At 32.4% G+C, this 21,923-nt stretch overlaps 1 protein-coding gene across 2 annotated transcripts in view; it reads right to left on the reverse strand.

Annotated features, from left to right (window-relative positions):
* The window catches only part of TCERG1 (transcription elongation regulator 1), a 63,464-nt gene that overhangs the window by 16,790 nt on the left and 24,751 nt on the right, over positions 1–21,923 (reverse strand). Inside the window, exons 6-15 of one of the 2 annotated variants that reach the window (XM_044664513.1) lie at positions 20,769–21,011; positions 15,973–16,035; positions 14,601–14,801; positions 12,337–12,449; positions 10,458–10,546; positions 6,166–6,326; positions 5,032–5,088; positions 4,634–4,700; positions 1,886–2,021; positions 1,009–1,098 (exon numbers count right to left, since the gene is read on the reverse strand). In XM_044664513.1, coding sequence (XP_044520448.1) covers positions 1,009–1,098; positions 1,886–2,021; positions 4,634–4,700; positions 5,032–5,088; positions 6,166–6,326; positions 10,458–10,546; positions 12,337–12,449; positions 14,601–14,801; positions 15,973–16,035; positions 20,769–21,011 — 1,220 coding nt within the window. The remainder of the gene's footprint in view (positions 1–1,008; positions 1,099–1,885; positions 2,022–4,633; positions 4,701–5,031; positions 5,089–6,165; positions 6,327–10,457; positions 10,547–12,336; positions 12,450–14,600; positions 14,802–15,972; positions 16,036–20,768; positions 21,012–21,923) is intronic. The other variant, XM_044664514.1, reaches the window with a different exon arrangement.

Consider the following 21,923-nt stretch of genomic DNA (forward strand, 5'->3'; position numbering starts at 1 on the left):
TTAATACTGTTTTAATACTTACATTTCCATGAGTAGAACTCGTAACAAAAATCATACAAAGGAAGGCTCCAAGGGGGTTGAATTTTGTTTTATGTACATCACTGAATAATTGAAATGTATAATATATTTAACAACTATAGGGACAAAGCTTTTGTTAAAAGCGGAAACATATCCTAGGAAGCTTTAGCAATAAGAAAAAAAAATCACAAAACTACTGCTTAAGAACAAAAACCCTACCTGAAAGATAATTTCAATACTATATTTCTAAATTCTCTCTAACAACTCCAATATTTTGCTTTTTGTTAAAAGCATTTAAATCAATTTCCATGGAAAGAAAAAAAAGCTATGTCTGCATACATGGTGGTAAAACAGTTCAAAGTGCAATTCCATTCATAATTTTTTTATAAAATGACCTAATACCTATAAACTTACAAATACTGATGCTTCACAAAACCAAACTGGTGAATATTTTTAATGTTAAAGAGAGCAGTACTAGGAAGATCCACTCAAGTTAGATATTATAATGGGTAGGAAAGCATGTGCAAATGCTTTAAAAGACAGGAATGAAGACATCATCAAAACATCTGACACTGACACATCATAAATAGCAAGTGTTGCTTTTATCAGATACTTCTAATCCTTACAATGGCAGTGAACAAATGTCAGCCATCACAATCAATCTGCTATGTAAATGAAGAGAATGATTTGCCCCAAAATGTGCATTTGGAATAGTACTTGTAAATATAGTCTGGACTAAGTGATCTAAAAAAGAAAATATCCAAATATTTTCCAGGAGAAATACCAACAGACTCCTTTTTTTCCTATTCCTATTTTTTCTTTAAAAATACCTTTTTATATGTATGGTTTTTTCTGTGAAGGAAGGGTAAAATTTCTTCGAATTTTGGGAAAATCAGAGAAGAATATATGGGATCACTTCAAATCCCATTATTATAAAAATTTAGCTCCTCTCAGGGACACAACATTAAATGAATCATAATTTCCATTTACCTGTTTCCTCTCTTTAGGATTAAGAAGTAAGTAACGTGGATCAAAAACTATCTTGTGCAGTTCTTTCTCCCATGTTGAAAAGGCAGAAACCTTTAAAATAAAAAAAGTATTGACTAATCATTAAATTTATCTTGAAATATGAAGGTAGTTTAATTTTTTTCTTGAAATCTATAGGACATCTGTTTAAAAAGAATATGACAAAAACCACACTGAAGTTTCCATCACTAATAAATGACAAGCAGTGGGAGGTAAGCAATGGCAAATTTCCCACTAATTGGCTCTGAACATTTCTATATAATTATATAGCTGAAATACACATCTAATTAAAATAACCACTACTGGGTGACATTTTAAAAATCAGTACATCAGAAAAGAGCCTTGAAGATTTGCATTCTGATTTCCCAAGCTTGCTCCAATCTTTTACAGAATAGGTAATGATTTAAAACTGAACAATTTTACTTAGTCAAATTAACCTCTGAAAAGAACCAAAAGGTTATAATTCTTTCTCAGTTAAATTCCATTAACAAAACTTCATAAAATATCAACAATTCTGCTCTAATTAGAAGTCACTACAAATAAGATCCATCTCTTCAACTGGTGTTAATACCATTCTTAAACAAAACTTGTGATATTTTAATAACCTAAAGTGAATAAAGTTTAAAGGTTAAAAAAAAGGTATATTAAAAAGGACAGTAACAGCTATTAAGTTAAACAAACTTGGCCATGAAAAGGTGCTTTCAAAAAAATTATGCGCTATGTTTGCCCCTTCTCCCCCCATCCCCAACAGGATCACTAACCTTGGATATGACCTTTTAGCAAGACATATTATATTACTTATACAAAACAGAAATATCTCCCCCAAAGATTGTTTTCTGACCCCTCTCTCTAGAAGCATGTCCTTGAACTGCTTCATTCGGGCCTCCAGAGGGACAATGGCCCTTTCTCGGGCAGCTTTAATTTCAGCTTCCATGGCAGCCTCTTTCTCCGAATCAATGTCTTTGTTATCATCTTTCCTGTAAAAATGCAACATAAAGCATCAACTGATAAATCATTATTTCAGAATTAAAAAGATAATTTTCAAAAGCAACATAACAAAAAAGGAATAATCTTTTTGTTATAATAATAATCTTACAATGAATAATACACTATACACTATAAAATACACTATAATACACTATAAAAATAGAAGATACCATCACCATACATTCTTCCCAACACCAGATTTTGTTAACTAGGAGGAAGATGAAATATTCCTGGTCTTTAAAAACAAAAAAATTCCATTCTATTTTGAGGTAAGAAATATTCTTGATTAGATTAAAAATATAGAATTATTCCTATAGAGATTCTGAATTCATTAGGAAAAGGTGTGTTCCTGATTTCCTTCAGAGAAGATACTAATTCCCAGAATTTTTCACATTCTAAGTGTCTAGAGTACATAGGTGGCTCAGTGGATCACAGTGTCAGGCCTAAAAATAGGAGGTCCTGGGTTCAAATCTAGCCTTGGATAATTCCTAGCTGTGTGACCCTGGGCAAATCACTTAACCCTAACTGCCTAGCCCTTACTACTCTTACTTACTACCAATACTTGGTACTGATTCTAAGACGGAAAGGGTTTTTAAACAAATTATTTAGTAATTTTTAAATTTTAAAAAATTAAGCATGTAACAAAGCTTGTTTGTATCTTTGAAACTTTTTAAGTTTTTATATTTTACACAAGATAACAGGAAGTTTGGCCACATGATTAAGTCAGAGATACTTACCTGGAACTTCTATTAAGGGCTAGTCTCCACAGATTAATGGAATCCCAATAATTATAACTGCATAGATTAGAATTGTTTAATGGTAATTCAACTTTTTGTTTCCATGAAAATGAACTTTAAATTAATAGTCAATTTGAGGAATTTGTTCTCAAATATATGTACTAGTAGAAAGATATGGGATACAAACAATCTAATACCTATAAGTATTACATGATTTGGGGAAAGCAGGTTTACTTTATTAAAGGAAATACTAAGTTCAGATGACATTTCCTTGATATATACTACCAATTTAAATGAAAGGATGGGTAGAAGAGTAAAATGTTAATTGCCAAAAGCAGGCCAACCCAATAATTTAAAATGATCTGAAGTTAACAGATAAACATTGAGCCAGTCAACTTATCAACTATGTATTGCACAGGCAGCAGCAGGAAGACACAAAGTTAGCAGAAGACCTGGCAGGTCTTTGCACTTGAGGCTTTTTAAAAGAGTGTGGTGATCTAAAACTAAGCAATAGTTAAGACAAAAACAACCAGAAAAATCATAGCTTAAAAATTCTTACCATAATCATTTATTTAAAAATCATTGTTCTATAGTGATAAAATGCTTCTTCCTTATTACAATGTATCATGGGGATATGGAAGTGACCTGAAGTTCTATAGCAACTTTTACTAAATGAAAAAACTGGAACAGAGGCCTTTATTATCTATCACAAAAAAAATAAGCAAAATCCATATTCTAAGAGCCAGAAAATATATGCATTTAGCTCTGTCTCTTAATAAACAGTAAAGACAAAGCAAACTATCCTAATATGGCAATATCTTCTACATGACTGCATTTATAAATCTGCTAGAAGTGTTAGCTCAGTCTCATTTCCTTTACACTGGCAACCCATATTCATCCTTTCCATCACTTTTCTACTTCCATTCGAAGAACGAACAAACAAACAAACAAACAAACAAACAAACAAAAAAACCACAGGCCAAATTTCCCTTTTTTGACTTCTGTTACTTGAATTACTGCTTCATAAACAATATCCTTTTCTCCTTCCTAAAGGAATATGTGTGTGTGTGGGGGGGGGGGGGGGGGGGCGCCGCAACTGGGTAGCTCAGTGGATTAAGAGTCAGGCCTAAAGACGGGAGGTCCTAGGTTCAAATCTGACCTCAGACACTTCCCAGCTGTGTGACCCTGGGCAAGTCACTTAACCCCCATTGCCCACCCTTACCACTCTTCCACCTATGAGACAATACAATACACAGAAGTTATGGGTTTAAACCAAAAAAGAAAACAAACAAACTAAAGGAATATGTGGGGCCACCTTCACACCTAACCCAATTGAGAATAGGCACTAATCAGTGTTAATACTATCTGGCACTTCCTTTTTTATGAAAGCAAAAATTAGTTTCCAATTTTGACAATTCTCAATCAAATGTTCTTAACAATCAGGCAGTTGTAAATTTTGCTTCAAAAGCCAATGAAGTGATAAAGGAAAATAGGGTTTCATTTAATAAACGTCTGTTGAGTTAGTATAGGTCTGAGCTATTAGGAATGGCTTTTTTTAGAATGTGTATATGGGGTAGAAACTTATACAAATCTGTCAAGTTTCCTAACTTCTCCAAAGTTCTAATTAACCAGTTTCTTCATCTTCCTTAGCCACATAAAAAGCATTTAGAAAACTAACGGTTGCTTAAAGTCTGCAAGCAGAGAGTAACACATAATTACTTAAGACAAAAAAAATCATCTAACATTACAAATTTTTATCAACAATTGTCTTATCATATCTAGTGAAAACTGCACTTTCTTCACATGAACTAAATCTATCTTGGGAAAGAAAAAGAATATTGTAAACTATTTCTGATTTAACTTACTTCCGCTTTTTAGCTTTAATTGGTTCATCTTCATTTGTTTCTTCTATTGATTCTTGCTCTTCTTTAACTACAAGATAAAATTGTTATAAAGCTCTTTGTCAGGGTACACACACATAAAGAACAATAGTCTAAATATTTATGCATAATATTTTCAGCATAAAGTCCCTCTTTTGAAATTCTATTTGCATTCCATTTCATAAAATATAGGCTCAATTTAATCCACCTGTAGATGTTCAATGTACTTACATCTACCGTAAAGGATTACAAGACTATTTTGCAAACTCTAGAAGACTATATAAAATTAAAGTTATAATGCTCATGTTATTATTATCATTTTAATTTAACTTCCCCTCACAACATAAAAGAAAAACTAAAATTCATATATTTGGTTCACTCACTTGCACTCATAGAGAACTGCCACTTTTGGATGGACAGCATGGTCGGAGTCTGGTGCCCTGGCAAAAATATATCAAATGTTATCTATAAACATAAACATTTCTTACTATTGCTAAAATAAACTGCCAATCCTTTCAATAAAGAATGTAGCTACTGTCTTTTCTGCTTATCCACTTTTGTTTCAGATTATGTTTAAAATTAAATTAAAAATCTCTACTCAAACTTCAAAATACAATGAAAACCTTTCTTCGTGGAAGTGTTATACATGCTTATTTTTTAGGGTTCTGTGATTTTAGTAGAAACATACATGCTATTTATTATGCAAGAGATCTACTAAGTGTCCAAAACTCATTTTTTTAATGCATCTTGGTTACAAAACAGTTTTATTAACTTCAGGCACAAAAACAATCATATTTTAAAGAGGAAAACAAAAGGTTCTAAATGTCCTCAGCAATCGGCAAGATGTGCAGATATAGAAGGGACTTTGACAAAACATTAAATAATTCTGCCATGCAGTGAAGTTACTCCTCTAGGTTAAAGTCCTCAAGAATTCATAAGTAAAATGGAATATTCAGACATATAATCAAGGTAAATCTAGACATACATATTTTTATTTAAATGCTGAATTTACATAAAAAACAAACATTTTTAAGCATTCACCAGCAGATTTTTTAAATTTCATTTTCTAACAATGTATATATATGATGTAATATGTAATTAACTCTTTCAATGAAGTGTCCTTTTCCTTCTAGGTACTTTATTTTCCAAAATTTCATCCTCTAAAATTTCACTTACTCTATGCTGAATATAAAAGACTTGGGAACTTCAATGATTGACTTTAAAGCAAGAAATAACATTTTATGCTGAACAGAAATAGAATCTTAGGATTATTTTTAAATTTTAATTCTAATCAGTGACTTAAAAACCCTACCACTGTATGTGTGAGTGTGTGAACACAGTTACGTATTTTTCATGTTGTTATATAGCCACCTCATACCAAAGCCAGCTTTTTAGCTATTCAAAATGTCTACATCCCTTAAAAAATGAAATTTATATTTAAAAAGGAATTATATTCTCTCAAACATGAGAAATTAGTTTTTAAATACTAGAAAATAAACATTAAACTTTACACTCACTCAGTTTCTTTCCTTCTTCCATTCCTTTCTTGTGAGGAGGTTCCTGAATAATTTTGTCAACATCAGCTCTTCCAATCAGATCATCAGGTCTATCCCACATAGAGAGACGAGTTGTAGGATTATAAAAGAAAACTCGCTCATCACCGGTCCAAACAACACACCTAAGAATTCAAAAATTATAGTTTTAGAGACTCTCTGTAGGCATTTAGTGATACCTTGAAAAAATCTTTTTTCTAATTTAATTTTTCTTAAACACAAAGAACAAGACATGGCTTTTTCAAATAAAAAACATATTTCATGACTAAAATAAAATAACTATGTTATTACCTGAAAAAATTATAGGAAGCATTAAGAACCTCAGGCTGAAGCAGAGTTTAAAGACCATTTAAACATAATCCTTATTAAAATAATCCAGCATTAGAATGCTAAATTTAAAGCTCTCTCAAAAACAGAACTGAGTGTCAACACACTGAAGGATGATTAAACAACTGTAAAATGAGAAACTTAAAAAGAATGCTGAAGAACAAATGAGTTTATTTTTTCCCCAAAAAAAATCAGGTGACGAAATGTACCCTGTTATTGAAAAATCTCTCTCCTTTTCTCTCTCTCTGTAAAAATGAAAGAAACCCTGCAAGGCACATATTATACAAAACATAATACATAACTACTCAGGCCACTAAATGTAATAAGAAGTACTAATTAAATATACAAATTATGCTTTAGATCCTGGGGAAAACCTACTTTGAGCACAGAACAAGAAATTTAGATGTTATTACTATTCAGGAAATCCTAAGAATTTTTTAATTAGAATATTTCAGTGTCTTATTTATAGGAAAGACAATATTCTACTATTTTCATTCAGCAACTAAAATATGGTATCTTGTACAAGATAATTTCCCATAAAGTTTTTGGCAATAAATTACAGATAGATTTAAACAATACCTTTATAAATAACTATTATATATTTTCATCTATTTAAAGAAAACCTCATATAAATTTTTCTAGTTGATAAAAGACTGAGTAATAACATTTTTTAGTAAAATGTAAGCATCATAACATTCCTAAGATTTGCTCAAATGTGCTTTACACATATATAATTCTTCATAATGACAGAAATTTCTGTCCAAGAAAGCCCTCTGGTGGCAAATGTAAAGTCAGACTTTATCATGGAGTTCATAGAGAAATTCATGAGGATCACAGAGTGGAGCTAAGGACTATTACACCAATAAAGTATAAAAATGAGTACAAGAAGAAAGTCATTGCATTTGAAGCTTTTGTAATAATGTATATACTTGATTTTATTCTTAGCAACTGAATTCTTTCTGCCATAACATCGAGCTAATCAATCAGCAAGTATATAATCCAGCCCTATTATATGCTAAACAAGTACTAAGAAAAAATATTTCTTAATCATGATGAGCTCATGTTACATGGGGGAAGATAACAAATACATATAAAAATACATACAATATAAATGTAAAGTTAGCAAATACAAATACATATAAAGTGGTTAAACAAATATGAGGTAGTTTGGGAGAGAAGACAACTAAGAGTTTAGAAGAACAGGAATGACTTTGTGTAGAAGATGGTGCTTAAGGTGCATCTTAATCCTGCCCCTCTCCACACACACACAATCATTGCATTTGTGTTATTTCCAGTTATTCTGAATAACAAACAAAACTTTCATGAATATTTTCCTACATACAGAACTTCCTACCCTTTCAATGATGCCCTTAAGGTCAAACCCTAATAATCCCTAGGTCAATGAGAATGAACAGCTTTATAGCTCTTAATGTGTATTTCCAACTTGTCTTCTTAAAAAAAAAAAAAAAGAAAACAATTCACAGCTATTGAGTTGCATCTTAAAAGCAGAGAGACCCTATGACTGAAATTAGGGAATACATTACAGGTATGGGGATTGGCAAGGGCATAAATATGGCAATAGAAAATAGAGTGCTTTAAGTAAAGAACAGAAAGTCAACCAGTTTAGCCAAGTACAGGAGTAATGTTGAAGGCAGCTGAAAAGAAAGGTTGAAGCTACAATGTGTAGTATTTTAAAAGCTAGCCAAGGGAATTTATAGTTTACTTTAGGGAACAGGGAATCACTAAGAGTTGGTTAGGGAAGTCACATGATTATATCTGCACTTATTTCATTTTATTTATTTACTTATTTATTTATTTGTGTGTTGGTTTGTTTGAGCCCTTAACTTCTGTGTATTGCGTCATAGGTGGAAGAGTGGTAAGGGTGGGCAATGGGGGTCAAGTGACTTGCCCAGGGTCACACAGCTGGAAAGTGTCTGAGGCCGGATTTGAACCTAGGACCTCCCATCTCTAGGCCTGACTCTCAATCCACTGAGCTACCCAGCTGCCCCTGCATTTAAGGAAAATTATTTTGGCAGTAGTATATAGGATAGATTTAAGAACCTGGGGCAGAGAGAGACCAATTAAAATTTATGATCTAGGCAAGAGGTAATACGGGTCTGAAACTAAGGTAGTGGCCGTGTGAGTGAAAAGAAGGATAAGATGGGAGAGATGTAGTGAAAGAGAAAAGGGGAAACTTGGCAGCTGACTTAGTAAGTGGGGAACAGGAAAAATGAAAGAGTATAATGTAAATATTATAAACATGAAAACATTAGAAAGATAGTGATGTCTCCAACAGAATTGGGAAGGAAAATACTACAAAGATTTAAAAAAAAAAAAAAAGATAACATATGTGAACTTCTCTGATCAGTAGGGCACTACATAAGTATTGATTTAAAACAGAGCACTGTTCATAAAGTCAGAAAGATTAGAGTTCAGATCCTGCCTCTGACACTTACTAGCTATGACCTCTAATAAGTCACTAAACCTCTGTTTCCTCATCTATAAAATATGAACAATAGCAACTAACTCATGAGCTGTTGTGAGGATCGAGATGATATATGTAAAGTGCTTAAACCTTCAAATCATATAAAGCAATATTCTCTAATCAAATGAATATTCTGCTTATTAACTCAAGTCAAATCAACTAGCATTACATATCTACCAGACAATATGTCAAGTGCTAGGATTACAAAAAAGGCAAAATATAATCCCTGCCATAGAGGAGCTCATGATCTAATGTCTAAAGACAAGTTATAGATAGGATAAATTCAAAATAACAAAAGGAAAGCACAAGCATTACTGGAAACTATGTTTTATATGCAGGCATATGCAACAGATGTTGAAAAATGCTTAATTGGGATATGGAGTATCGTGTGCAAGAAGCAGCACTTGGAAGGTAGTAAAGGGTAAGAATATTGGAAAGAATCGAGTTGTGAAGGGCTTTAAAAGATAAACATATGATCTTATATTTGACTGTGGAGGTAACCAGGAGTTACAAGAATTAAATGAATGGGAGGCAGGGGGTGTCAGACCTTTGCTTTCGGAAGAGCGTATGTTGTTATATTGTTCAGTCATTTCAGACTTGTCCAACCCTATTTGGAGTTTTCTAGGTAAAGATACTGGAGTAGTTTGACATTTCCTTCTCTTCATCATTTTACAGATTAGGAAACTAAGGCAAACATAGTTAAGTGCCCAAATTCACATGGCTACTAAGTGAGACCAGATTTGAACTCAAAGATGAGTCTTTCTAACATCAGACCCAGCACTCTATCCATTGTGCCCTCTAGTTGCCCAAGATCATGTATACTAAGCATGGATTATTAATTTTCATAGAATTAGAATACAATAGAATATTCAACACAAAATTTGTACTAACCTAGTTTAACTTCCAATTTAACAATTCTTCCTTGAATTTTTAAGATTTTTTCCTTTGTGTTTATTTTTTGTTTAATTATTTGATTTTCTAATTTCTAAAATATATTATCAATTCCCTAATCTTCTCTATTTTGAAAGTGTATGCTCTCAGGGAAATAACTTTTCCAGGGAGAACTACCATAGCTATCTTAGAAATTTTCACTTTTCCTTAATTTAACTTCCAAAAGTTGAGAATTTAGGTTGGGATTTAGCAGAGTCTCAGTATGGTCACTTTAGATGACAAATTATCACCAATATTGCTGGGGGATAAAATTCTAGTTATGAAACTATGTGGCTCTTTGGATTCTAGAGTTATTAAAATGAGCTAGGACTAAAAGAAATGAGTACAGAATTACCTAAGATATACAGAAACTTCTTCAGAGTTGGAAATATGCCTTTCCTGATAAGAAAATAAGTTTCTTAATGTGGAAAGAAAAAGAAATAACTTCATAGAAGAAATATGAAAAAATATAAATAAAGGCATTATTCCCTGAAGAGTAGAAATACATACATACCAAGGAGTGCCAGGAATGGGTGTAGTCGCTACTGGCTTTGCTTTCTGGGCAGCCTTTTCTTCTTCTGTCATTTCTTCTTCTTTGGGCTCCTATGAAGAAAATGTGTGATACTAAGACCATCTAATTTTCTATTTCCACTTAATTCATACTTGTTTAACAATAATCATATAAACCTTTTGTTTCACCCCAAGGCTACAACTAGATTGAGAAGATACCTTGAGGGGGTGCTTTAAATCTAAGTATTTACTACAGCGGTTTTTTTTTTGTTGTTTTTTTTTAAACCCTTACCTTCCATCTTGGAGTCAATACAGCGTATTGGCTCCAAGGCAGAAGAGTGGTAAGGGTAGGCAATGGGGGTCAAGTGACTTGCCCAGGGTCACACAGCTGGGACATGTCTGAGGCCAGATTTTACTACAGCGTTTTGAGGAGAGAGCTTTTACCTTCCTACTCCATCCCACCTGCCCTAGTCTTCAAACCACACTTTATTTTCGTCACCTCCTGCCCTGCCCTCCAGCTGCTGCTGCTGCTGCTTCTGCTGGGCACTCTAACCACTAGAGACCATGCCCTAGAGTGGTGATGGCAAGCCTATAACACATGTGTTAGCACTAACAAGCATAGCCATTTTCAATGACACACGGCCGCATACAGAGAAGTATGGGGCCGCATGCCGAGGATAAAACACTTGCTGTAGTGTAGTGTAGACACTCTGTGCACTATAGATGATAATTCTACCTATATTAATTTACCTATTTTGGTTTATTAAATAGTTATATATTACAATTATGCATTTTTGTTATTTAAACTATAAATATCACAAAATGATGGTTTTTTTCTCGAAGTGACACACCACCTGAGTTATGCTCGTTTTTTTGGGCAAATTTTGACACACCAAGCTCAAAAGGTCACTGTCCTAGAGGAATGAAGTCATTGACCTTTGAAACTACAGTCCAGTAGTCAAGCTGATTGATACTTATCTAGGAAACAACAGACATTTAACTACATTTCGGTGCTACCACTGTTCTGTCTTACTGCCACAGATATCTACCGCTCCACTCCACCTCCCCATTTTTCACCCTTAGGTCTCGAAATAATAATCAAAACAACAATATCATTGCTCCAAGAAAGGGTATATCAACAAACTCTACTCTACAAGGTAGTACCTTTAAAGATTAAAACACCTAGGTTCCATTCCCCTAGAAGTATCATCTCTCCCATTAGAATGTAAGCTCTAAGAGGACAAAGATTGTATCTCTTTTGTATTTATATCTCCAGCACTTATTACAGGGATTAGAACATAGTGGGAGCTCAATAAATGCTTTCCTGATTCATTCCCCTAGGGCCAAATCCCCCCTTCCCTCCATAGAAGACTGCAATATAGTTGGTCCAGCCCCTCCATGAATTTCTATACTGAAATGTAAATAAATTTCACAGTATTGAACTAGAAAGGCCAGAAAAGGACTAAAGAACTTTTCAGTCTAAATTTTCACATGAAAAAACAATTCTTATTGAAAGAAAAATACTTCCAGAGGATAGCTTTTCACTGAGCTATACATTATCATTAAATACAAGAAGGTAACGACCATAAAAAAACGAGTGGAGAAGAAAATGCACTCATTATTTAAAAATTGTGCAAAATATTTGAATTATTTTAGTAAATCCATCTAGAATTGAAATAAAAAAATTTTTTCAAGTGAAACCTCAACAATAAACTCTAAATTATCTTAAAAGGTTCAGCTCTCAAATGTATAACTGTGCTCAATTATATCAAATATATTTCATATCAAGAAATATTTATTAAGCACATACATTTTACAAATGTATATATGGAAAATTACTCAAAATCATTTATCTCACATTAATTTGATTCAGGGTCCATTACCTCCTTGATCTCTTTTATAGGTTCTTCTTTGGGTTCCTCTTCTTCTGTCTCCATTGGTAGAGGTTCCTCAGGAGGCTCTTTGATTGGTTCTTTAATTTTCTCTTCTAATTTTTCTATAAAAAGATATTCTATTAAAAGTTTAATTAATATCCTTCAATAAAGACTTAGTGGAGCTTCCAAAGTGACTAATATCAATCTTAAATATAAAAATGTACAACTTAATTAATCTCCGTCAAAAAAGCCTTCCAAAGTAAGGCGTATCTTAACTGAGATCATGTCATCAAATCGGATAACAAATAGCTAAATAAAGATAAAGAATTATTTTTTTAAGTGCTACTTGCATAAAATGAATGTTATTACAGAGCTGTACTACTTAAGCATCTCAGTCAATTTCCATCAATATTTCAGCTTACTGAGACATACTGTAAATAAAAACATAATGGCATTTAAAGAAAAATCTAATACATAGACTGTTAACATGGAAATTTAAAAAAATGTGAATTCATCTGCACTTACTTAATCCATCTAAATATTAATATTTTCTTATACATTTCCCCTTTGCTAGCCACTGCATCTGGTTGTTGATTATTTGTCCCCAATACAGTGATTTTTAACTAGTCCTTCACTTCTCCAGGTAACACTGAAGGAACATTTGAAAATCTTGGAATAATTTAAGGTGTCTTCAAAGAGAACAGAAATTCAATTAAGAATAAATATGGCACCACTACTGAGTTTGTACTCCAAAGAGATAATAGGGGAAAGTAGGTGTACAAAAATATCTATAGCCATGCTCTTTATGGTAGCAAAAAATTGGTAAATGAGAGGTGTCTACCAATTGGGGAATGGGTGAACAAGTTGTGGTTTTTGATGGTGCTGGAATACTATGGTGCTAAAAGGAATGATAAACTGAAGGAATTCCACGTGAACTGGAACAACCTCCAGGAATTAATGCAGAGTGAAAGGAGCAGATCCAGGAGAACATTGTATACAGAGACAGATACACTGTGGCACAATCAAATGTAATGGACTTCTCTACTAGCAGCAATGCAGTGATCAGGACAATTCTGAGGGACTTATGAGAAAGAACACTATCTACATTCAGAGGAAGAGCTATGGGAGTAGAAACACAGAAGAAAAACAAGTGCTTGATCACATGGTTCGATGGGGATGATTGGGGATGTAGACTCTAAACCAGTGATTCCCAAAGGGGGCGCCACTGCCCCCTGGTGGGTGCTGCAGCAATCCAGGAGGGCAGTGATGGCCACAGGTGCATTTATCTTTCCTATTAATTGCTATTAAATTTTTTTAAAAATTAATTTCCAGGGGGCTAAGTAATATTTTTTCTGGAAAGGGGGCGGTAGGCCAAAAAAGTTTGGGAACCACTGCTCTAAACGATCACTCTATTGCAAATATTAATAATATGGAAATAGGTCTTGATCAATGACACATGTAAAACCCAGTGGAATTGCTTGTTGGTTACGGAAGTGGGTGAAAAAGGAGGGGAGGGAAAGAACATGAATCATGTAACCATGGAAAAATATTCTTAATTAATTAAATGAACTTTAATTTTTAAAAAAAGAATAATTATGACAAAATGCTACCCCTATTAAGAGAATAGAATGTCTTCCTTAACTACAAAAGTAAAAAATAAAAAAAGTAAAAAAATTTTTCCTAACTGCTGACTTAATTATGCTATAATGATGACTTATTAAAGACATTTTATGTCAAAATTATTACATCCCAATTTTAGTTTTTGATAATGAAGATCCTTAGTACTAATATTTAAGATCTAATTCTCCAGAAAGGAAGAAGACAACCTATCCACTGTAGATGGGCATTATGATATTCTTTCAGGCATCATTTCTAAAAACTCATGTATTATACTGACAGAAACAATATCCTAAGTAGACTCTTGTGGCCTAAGAAACAATGTATGTCTCAGAACAACACCTTCCTTCTCTTTGAGAACGAGCCCTAAAAACTTGAATCTTTAAAATAATTTTACACAATCCTGACAATAGAGTTACTGAGAAAATCATTTCAATGTCCTTAAATAATTAAAGCTTTTCCAAATGGGGAAAATTGTGACAAATATATGACATGTGGATTTCAAGTTTTTAAAACAAATTCAATTGAGTGATTCACTGAAGAAATAATATTGATTCAGTTATGCCAATAAAAATGTTTCAGAATTTCCTACAGTACTAAATTTGCTTCATCAAAATTGACTAGGACAACTTGATAGGTCATTAAAACTACTATACCTTTTTCCTTTAGTTCTTGGGGTTTTTCCCAGGTAGATTCTAATGTCCTATTATTATAATAATATGTCTTCCCATCTGCTGTTTTGTATTCTGTCCATTCAGAAACTGCTGTTGCTCCAGCTAAGGTAGCAGGTGAAGCAGCAATAGCAACCTGGGGATGTATCATGGGTACAATAGGAGGGGCCATTCCTGGCAATACACCTAAAAGAGAATAATGAAAAAATAAAACAATAAATTATCAAACTGCAAAACAAAACAATGAAATTTTAAACATACTAGGCTAAATAATTTTTAGTAAACTTGTATTTTATGTAATAAATTAATAAAGAAGCTGGTGAGACCAAAAAGTGCATTAGCCTAAAGATGTCTATGGTTCCCCTCTTTTTGAAGTACTAACATATAAATCAAAGATTCTGAAATACAATGCAAAGAATTGTCAGAAGTTGGATCTTTTCTATTATACTTTTTAAAAATTCTTTTCAAATAAGCAAGCAGTTGAAACATTAAATTATAAAGATAACCGTACATAATAATTGTCAAAATGGGAAAATAACTCTTTAATATCATTTTTAAACGAAAAGACAAAAACATAATTAAATTTCAGACAACCTTCTAGTTCTAAAAAGGTATTAAACATTTAAGTCCATGAACTTATATCTGTTAAAGAATGACTGATATGTCACACACTTAAACTTCAGTCAAGCTACTTGTCCCCTTCAGCTATCTCTCAAAATTCAGTTTTTATTTTTCATTAATAAGGAAAGCAAATGTGCTCTAGCTTTTTTAAAGTTTCAGCTTTAATTCTTACAAACTAGATAAGTCCATATTAAATAAATATACTGATGTCCTACATAATAAAAAAGGAGATACACACTAAAAATTTAATTAAAACATTTTAAATAAGTCCAAGTTTAGTAACATGGAAAAATACTTCAGCTAAAAAGCTTTATTCAATAATTTTAAAATGTAAATTTATACTATCCATACAAATAATCACACATACATACCTACTAGCATGCAAGCACAATCACATCACTTTATACATGGAAATGATTTTTTAATTTAACTGAAAAACATACACACACACCAAAATTTAAACTAAAATTTAAATGTTATGTATATGGAAATGAAATAGTTCACTTATTACATAAAGTAATAAAGTAATCTGACCTTATTTTGGTTTTGTGAACCAAAAAGAACTAAATCTATTTGGGAAAATTAAGTGTTGGCCAAATGTGACATCTGCATTTATACTGCTCATTAGAAATCAAAATATAAAAATCCACTCAACTGGGAAAAAAAATATAAACAACAACATTCACTACCATGCCAACTTACAGACAAAACGAACTAAGATGGTTTTAAGAATTACCGGTCTTGGTGGTAGCGACTGTCTTTACATACGGGCAGCTGACTATTTGCATCATTGCTACACCTGTAAAATGGATAAGCAAGCATGTTGGAAAGCTGCCATTGTATGTCAGCTACCACTGGGATTCAGGATAATAATAATTTACCAGTACAATTTAGAATGCCATTTCCATTGGAAAAGACAAAGACCACAGGAAAGAATTTCTTGTTGCTCTCACATTTCAGGGAAGTGGTGCCAAATTGTCAATAATGCTAACTATAAATTATAGCAACATTTACCTCTATATTGAACCAGCTACTACAACAACATTTGAAGGAAGCTCAGGGGTTTAAATTCAATATAGGAAGACATTTTCTTCCATGCACACACATTTAAAATTCTCATATGGGATACTTTCCCATAGGACATCAAAACCCATGCTGCTGTTGCTTAGAAACCAGTGGAGGGCAGATGCAGCATGAAACTGACAATACACTCTTGTTTTACTATGCTGCTAGAACAACATGCAATAGCTGATGCATGATACATTCATGCAGGGAAAGAAAAATAACACAAAGGAGAAGAGGGTGAGGAATGAGAGTAGATGAAAATACCTCAAAGCAAAGCATACTTTCCAAAAAAAATCACAAAAAACCAGGTGAAGCTCAACTAATACCACAATGGCAACGATTAGTACTATAGAATAGCAATGTTTTTTCCTATGGAATTAAAGGGCTGGGAATGTTGTGATGGCAGCACAAAATACTACTAAGATAACTGCCATTCCCTTAATCCTTAAAAACTGTGCACATAGAGAACTTAATGTAAATAATCATGTTATTTAATCTGAATTAATGATGAATAAAATATGCTATGAAAAAATCTGTACCCAACCCAAATTTTTGGATAAATGGATTCTCTTACTAAATAACTGCTGTGGTTAGAAAGGGAGATGAAAAGAAATGCTGGAAACCTTAAAACAAATCATTTTAATTTAGCCTTCAAAAAGAATCAAAGAAAAAGGTAAAAAGAAAGAATATGATGGAAAAATTACATTTTGGTAGTAAGAAAAAATAAAACTCATGCTTTTTTTAAAAAGATTTCTTTTATCCTTGAAAAGGACAGGAAAAAATATTTTCTTCTGACACTCAACATGAAATTAAACCCCTGGGTTTGTAAAATAATAAAATAAAAATTTTAGAATAAAAGTTTTGTGTTTTATTGGTTTTTAAGATTAAAGAAAGTCTTCAATTTTATTAAACTTTTTAACCTAAGATTTATTAAAGCTAAAGATATTAAATCTGACACACGAAACAAGAACTTTACTATGCATGAAACTGAACAAAGTACTAATTTTTTTAGTTTCAGAATAAGATTTGGTATTATTAATGTTTTAAAAAACATTGTAAAAATTCGTTTTGTGAAGGAAGTTATAGCATGTATTAGAAGTAATTCAGTATAAATACTGCCATCTACAGGATGAATGAAACAATTACCTTCATCTTAAAGAGGAACTTCTTATTAATTTGAGAAAATTATCTTCACCCCAATGAAGTTAATTTTTAAAAATATGAAAAATAATATAAAACTAAAATGTATTCATTTTAGGGATTATTAGCCCTCATTAAATCAGTCAGGCCAACATGTATCTTATTTCACTTAAAAGATATAAAGTATAATAAAATTCTCAGATTTTTTTAAATTTTAAGTGAACAAATAAAAAACAAAAGTTTATCTTATCTGGATGATCACATCCATATGACAAAAATTCACAAAATAACTACAGGTTTTCATTCAACTATTTTTAAGGGAACAATTGTCCAACTTTCCTAAAAATATCTCTTCAAAGTATGTTCTTTTAAGAAAAAAACTTTTTATTCAATTATTAGCTTTTAACTACAGAAATCCCAGTAGGAATTTGGATTCCACTTAATTTCAGGAATTAAGAGAATTTCCTAAAACTCTGAGATTTTTCTACTTTAAAAATTGGAAATCCAATTCTATAATATTCCTCCAATTGATGACCTGTATCATTGCTCTTTCTTTCCTGTGCCTTTCTCTTGCTCCAGAGTAAGTTCAAGGGTACAGAAAGAGGAAGAGATAAAAATAAGGAACAGAAAAATTGAATGAAAAAGGGATAAAAATGCTAGTTCTATATTTCCTCTTCCAACTTCAATGAAGCATTTTAAAAGAATGGATTAAAAAGATATGGGGAAATGAAAGATAGTATAACACTACTTACTCTGTTCTAATTAGCCTCCTTTCCCAAAAAAAAAAAAAAAAAAAAAAAAAAATCACAGAACCTCAGCAAGTACATTTTTTAACTTAATCCACCCTCCCTCCCAATATAGTTATGTATTTTACAACATTCCTAACATACTTTGCCTTCCAGTAACTGAGAGATCACTACAGTTTTGATTTTTACAAAAGTTCTTTATAAAGTCAAATTCTGCCTACCTATAACTTCTACCCAATGGTCCTAGTTCTTCCCTCTGGAGCAACAAGGAATAAATCTCCTACCTCTTCCCCATGACAGCCCTTCAAATGTCTGAAGACAGCTAGCATATCCCCCGTCTCCCCCGCCTTCATCTTCTCTAGGCTAAACATCCCCAGCTCCTTCAACTGTTCAGAACTTGGGATCTCATCTTAATGCTGTTGGAACTAATAAAAGATGAAATAAAAATGAAAGGAAGGTTTTTTTTCCCCCATTTCAAAAAACCCTTCCACTAATTCTTTAGTTCTTATTAAAAAAAAAAAAATAGGCTTTATAACCAAGTCAAAAGCAAACTTAATTGCAAAAAACAACAGTTTTTTTTTCTTTTTTATCATAAAAGAAATTAAGCTTCAAGCAATTTAAGTTTTGGCTGCTATTAGTAAAAACACATACTGTGTGAGAGTTTGGGATTGTACTAGAGATGATAAGAAAGTAGTTGCGTTTAGCTGCAATGCAGACTACATGAAGGGAAATAGTAGGGAAAAATAAAGCTAGAATGCCTTAGTAGCACCATAATGGACAGAGCACTGGCCAGTTTCATGGGTCAAAATTTTATTCAATAGACAATAGGAATCCAAAGTTTTTAAGAGTGGCCTTAACAGAAACTGAATCAGGCCAGAGATCACATTCTGGAGAGGGCTGGGCACCTGGAGATAAGGAAATCTCCTACCTTTGGGCTGCTCTGGATTCTGAATTAGCTGAGCTGCTATAGATCATCATAGGTCATTAATAAATGTGAATACTTTGGCAGGTACCTAAAAACTACAGTTAGTTATAAGGAAATAATTTTAATGCCTGGCATTTTTATCAGCATGGCAAACACATGTTATTTAAGAACCTAAATAAATTGCATTTTAAATTGACTCTTTACTTTAACTCTTTATTCAATCACAACTTCTAAAATATCAATTATATTAAAGATTAAAATAAAGATAAGTCATATTTTTTCATGACTTTTAGAACAATGACTTTCAGAACAGATTCTTACTAAGATAAGACTAACACATTCTATACGTATAAGTGCCAAAATACTAAAAATTACATGAAAAAAATGAATTGTCATACTTTCAATTTTCAGCATTTCATTGATTCATATAAAAGAATCAGTTCACTAAAGACTATTCTTGGTACCTTCTTGATAAAAAAGTACTATCTGGGGGCAGCAAGGTGGCACAGAGAACAGAGTATCAGGCCTAGAGTCAGAAGGGCCTGGGTTCAAATATGGCCTCAGGAACTTCCTAGCTGTGGCAAGTCCCTTAAACCTGTTTGCCTACCCCTGGTTCTGTCTTAGAATTTTTACTGGGACAGAAAATGGCTAAAAAGTAAATGGTTAAAAAATAAAAATGAAGAGTACTCTCAGAAAAGGAGTCTCCTTGTCAATTTGATTTCAAAAAACCAAAATATTTACATCTAAGAAAGTAGTCATGCTTATGTTGAATATTTATATAACTGAAAGTCATTTCTGAACTACTTCTACATCTTGATTCAATACTTCAACATAAAATAGAACCGATGTGGAATACTAGCTGCAAGGTATAATGAAAAATCACTAAACTTTGAGACTAGGTACTATGTTATAATTCTATGGACATCAATTTTCTCGTTTATAAAATCAAGGGAGTAGGACTAATTGATCTCTTAATGGCTAATTCTAACATTTTATTATTCAAAATGTACTTTGAAATATCAAGAGCACCAAAATTTTTGGAATATCTAGCACTATCACTATTTCATATTTTTATAAAAGGACTATTCAACTATCTTTGTTTCCTCAATATTTTTGCACTCTTAGCCTCTCCAAGTATTAAAATTCTTACTTAGTATAAAAGGTTAAATTTTACCTTGATTTCACATTAAGGTAAGGTCCAGGCCTTTATCCTACAGCAACAGTTTTCTAGGGTCTTATAGAGGTTCTTCCCCTTAAATTAAATGGTTTGCATTCTATTTCATACTTTAATGTCCACAAAATGTATAATATCTTTTACTCCATTAACAGAATTGATCCCTTAAAAATAACTGAATTTAAAACATGAAAAAAGATACCAATTTTTATATGTGAAGCTAATATTCAAGATAACTACATTTTAAATGTGACTAACTTTAGCAATCGGTGTATATATCAAGTGTGAAAATACAAAAACAAAAGATAAATTTACCAAAACTTAAAAGAGAAACTACTGCAGTCAGCCATGAATCTTTCAAAAAAACATTTTAAAATGGATGAGATTCAAGGCAAATTCCATATGCAACAGACACATGAGAACAAACTTGCTGACAATATGAAAAACATAGCAAATAAGAAAATTATCAGATGTTGATTTACCTGGTAGTGGAATAGGCATGCCAGGAAGGGGGACGCGAAATGGAGGTACCATTACTGGTGGAAAAGCAGGTATTGCCGCTGTTGGCTGAGGTACTGAATGAGGAACTGCAGGAGGCAACGTCTGGGGGTGTGGCTGGGGAACAGTCTGTACAGGTGTAGCTGTAGGAGCTGGGGTTGAAACACTAACTGAAGGTGTGGCAACTGAAACAGCAGAACTTGGTGTCTGATCTTGTGTGGTGGGTGCTGATAAAAGATGAAACAAAAAACATTTTATTTCTTCATAAACCAAATTACAACACATATTTATAAAGTATTACTTATAAACATAAGATACTTTAAATTAATATGTACAAGTCATAGTGGTGATATCTAAAAAGACTCACATTTACCCTACATTTTGCTTTAACATTTATTTCACATGCACCATTAAAAAAAAAAATCTTAACAAATCCAAAAAAAATTACCAAATCTTTTGGTAAAGTTAATGTTAAAAACCAACCTTGGCATTTACTTAACAAAAAAAAAAATACACCCTACCTAATTGGTACCTATATTTAGTTAGAAGTAAATGTCTTAGAGCATCTAGATAACTCAATGTATCAAGCCAGACCCACAAACAAGAAGTCCTAGGTTCAAATCTGACTTCAGACACTCCTTAGCTGTGTGACTCTGGGCAAGTCACTTAACCCCAATTGTCTGGAGTTTACCACTCTTCTACCTTGGAACCAATATTTGGAACAGACAATTCTAAGATGGAAGGTAAGGGGTTTTTTTTAAGGCAGTAAATATCTTTAAATAAAGTCTTTTTTTTTTAGGGCATAATTATTTATTTGTTTGCTTGCTTGTGTGTTTATTTTTTTTTTAATTTTTATTTTGAATATTTCCCCATAGTTACATGTTTCATGTTCTTTTCCTCTCCCCTAAACAAACCCCCACTCCCCCACTGCCTACAGCACAATTCCGCTGGGTTATTATAAATAAAGTCTTTAAGTGAAGGTAATGGCTTCAAATATAAATGCAGGCCAGGTTCAAACAGGAAAACAACATTAAATAACTTAAGTCACCCAATGATCCAAAAAATTTGTCAGTATTCGGGGTTTTTTTTTTTTTTTTATGTAGTCAGTTGCTAATAAAGAAAAACATTTAACCTTGGGC

This window comes from Gracilinanus agilis, chromosome 2 (assembly GCF_016433145.1).
Source record: "Gracilinanus agilis isolate LMUSP501 chromosome 2, AgileGrace, whole genome shotgun sequence".
Taxonomy (NCBI): domain Eukaryota; kingdom Metazoa; phylum Chordata; class Mammalia; order Didelphimorphia; family Didelphidae; genus Gracilinanus; species Gracilinanus agilis.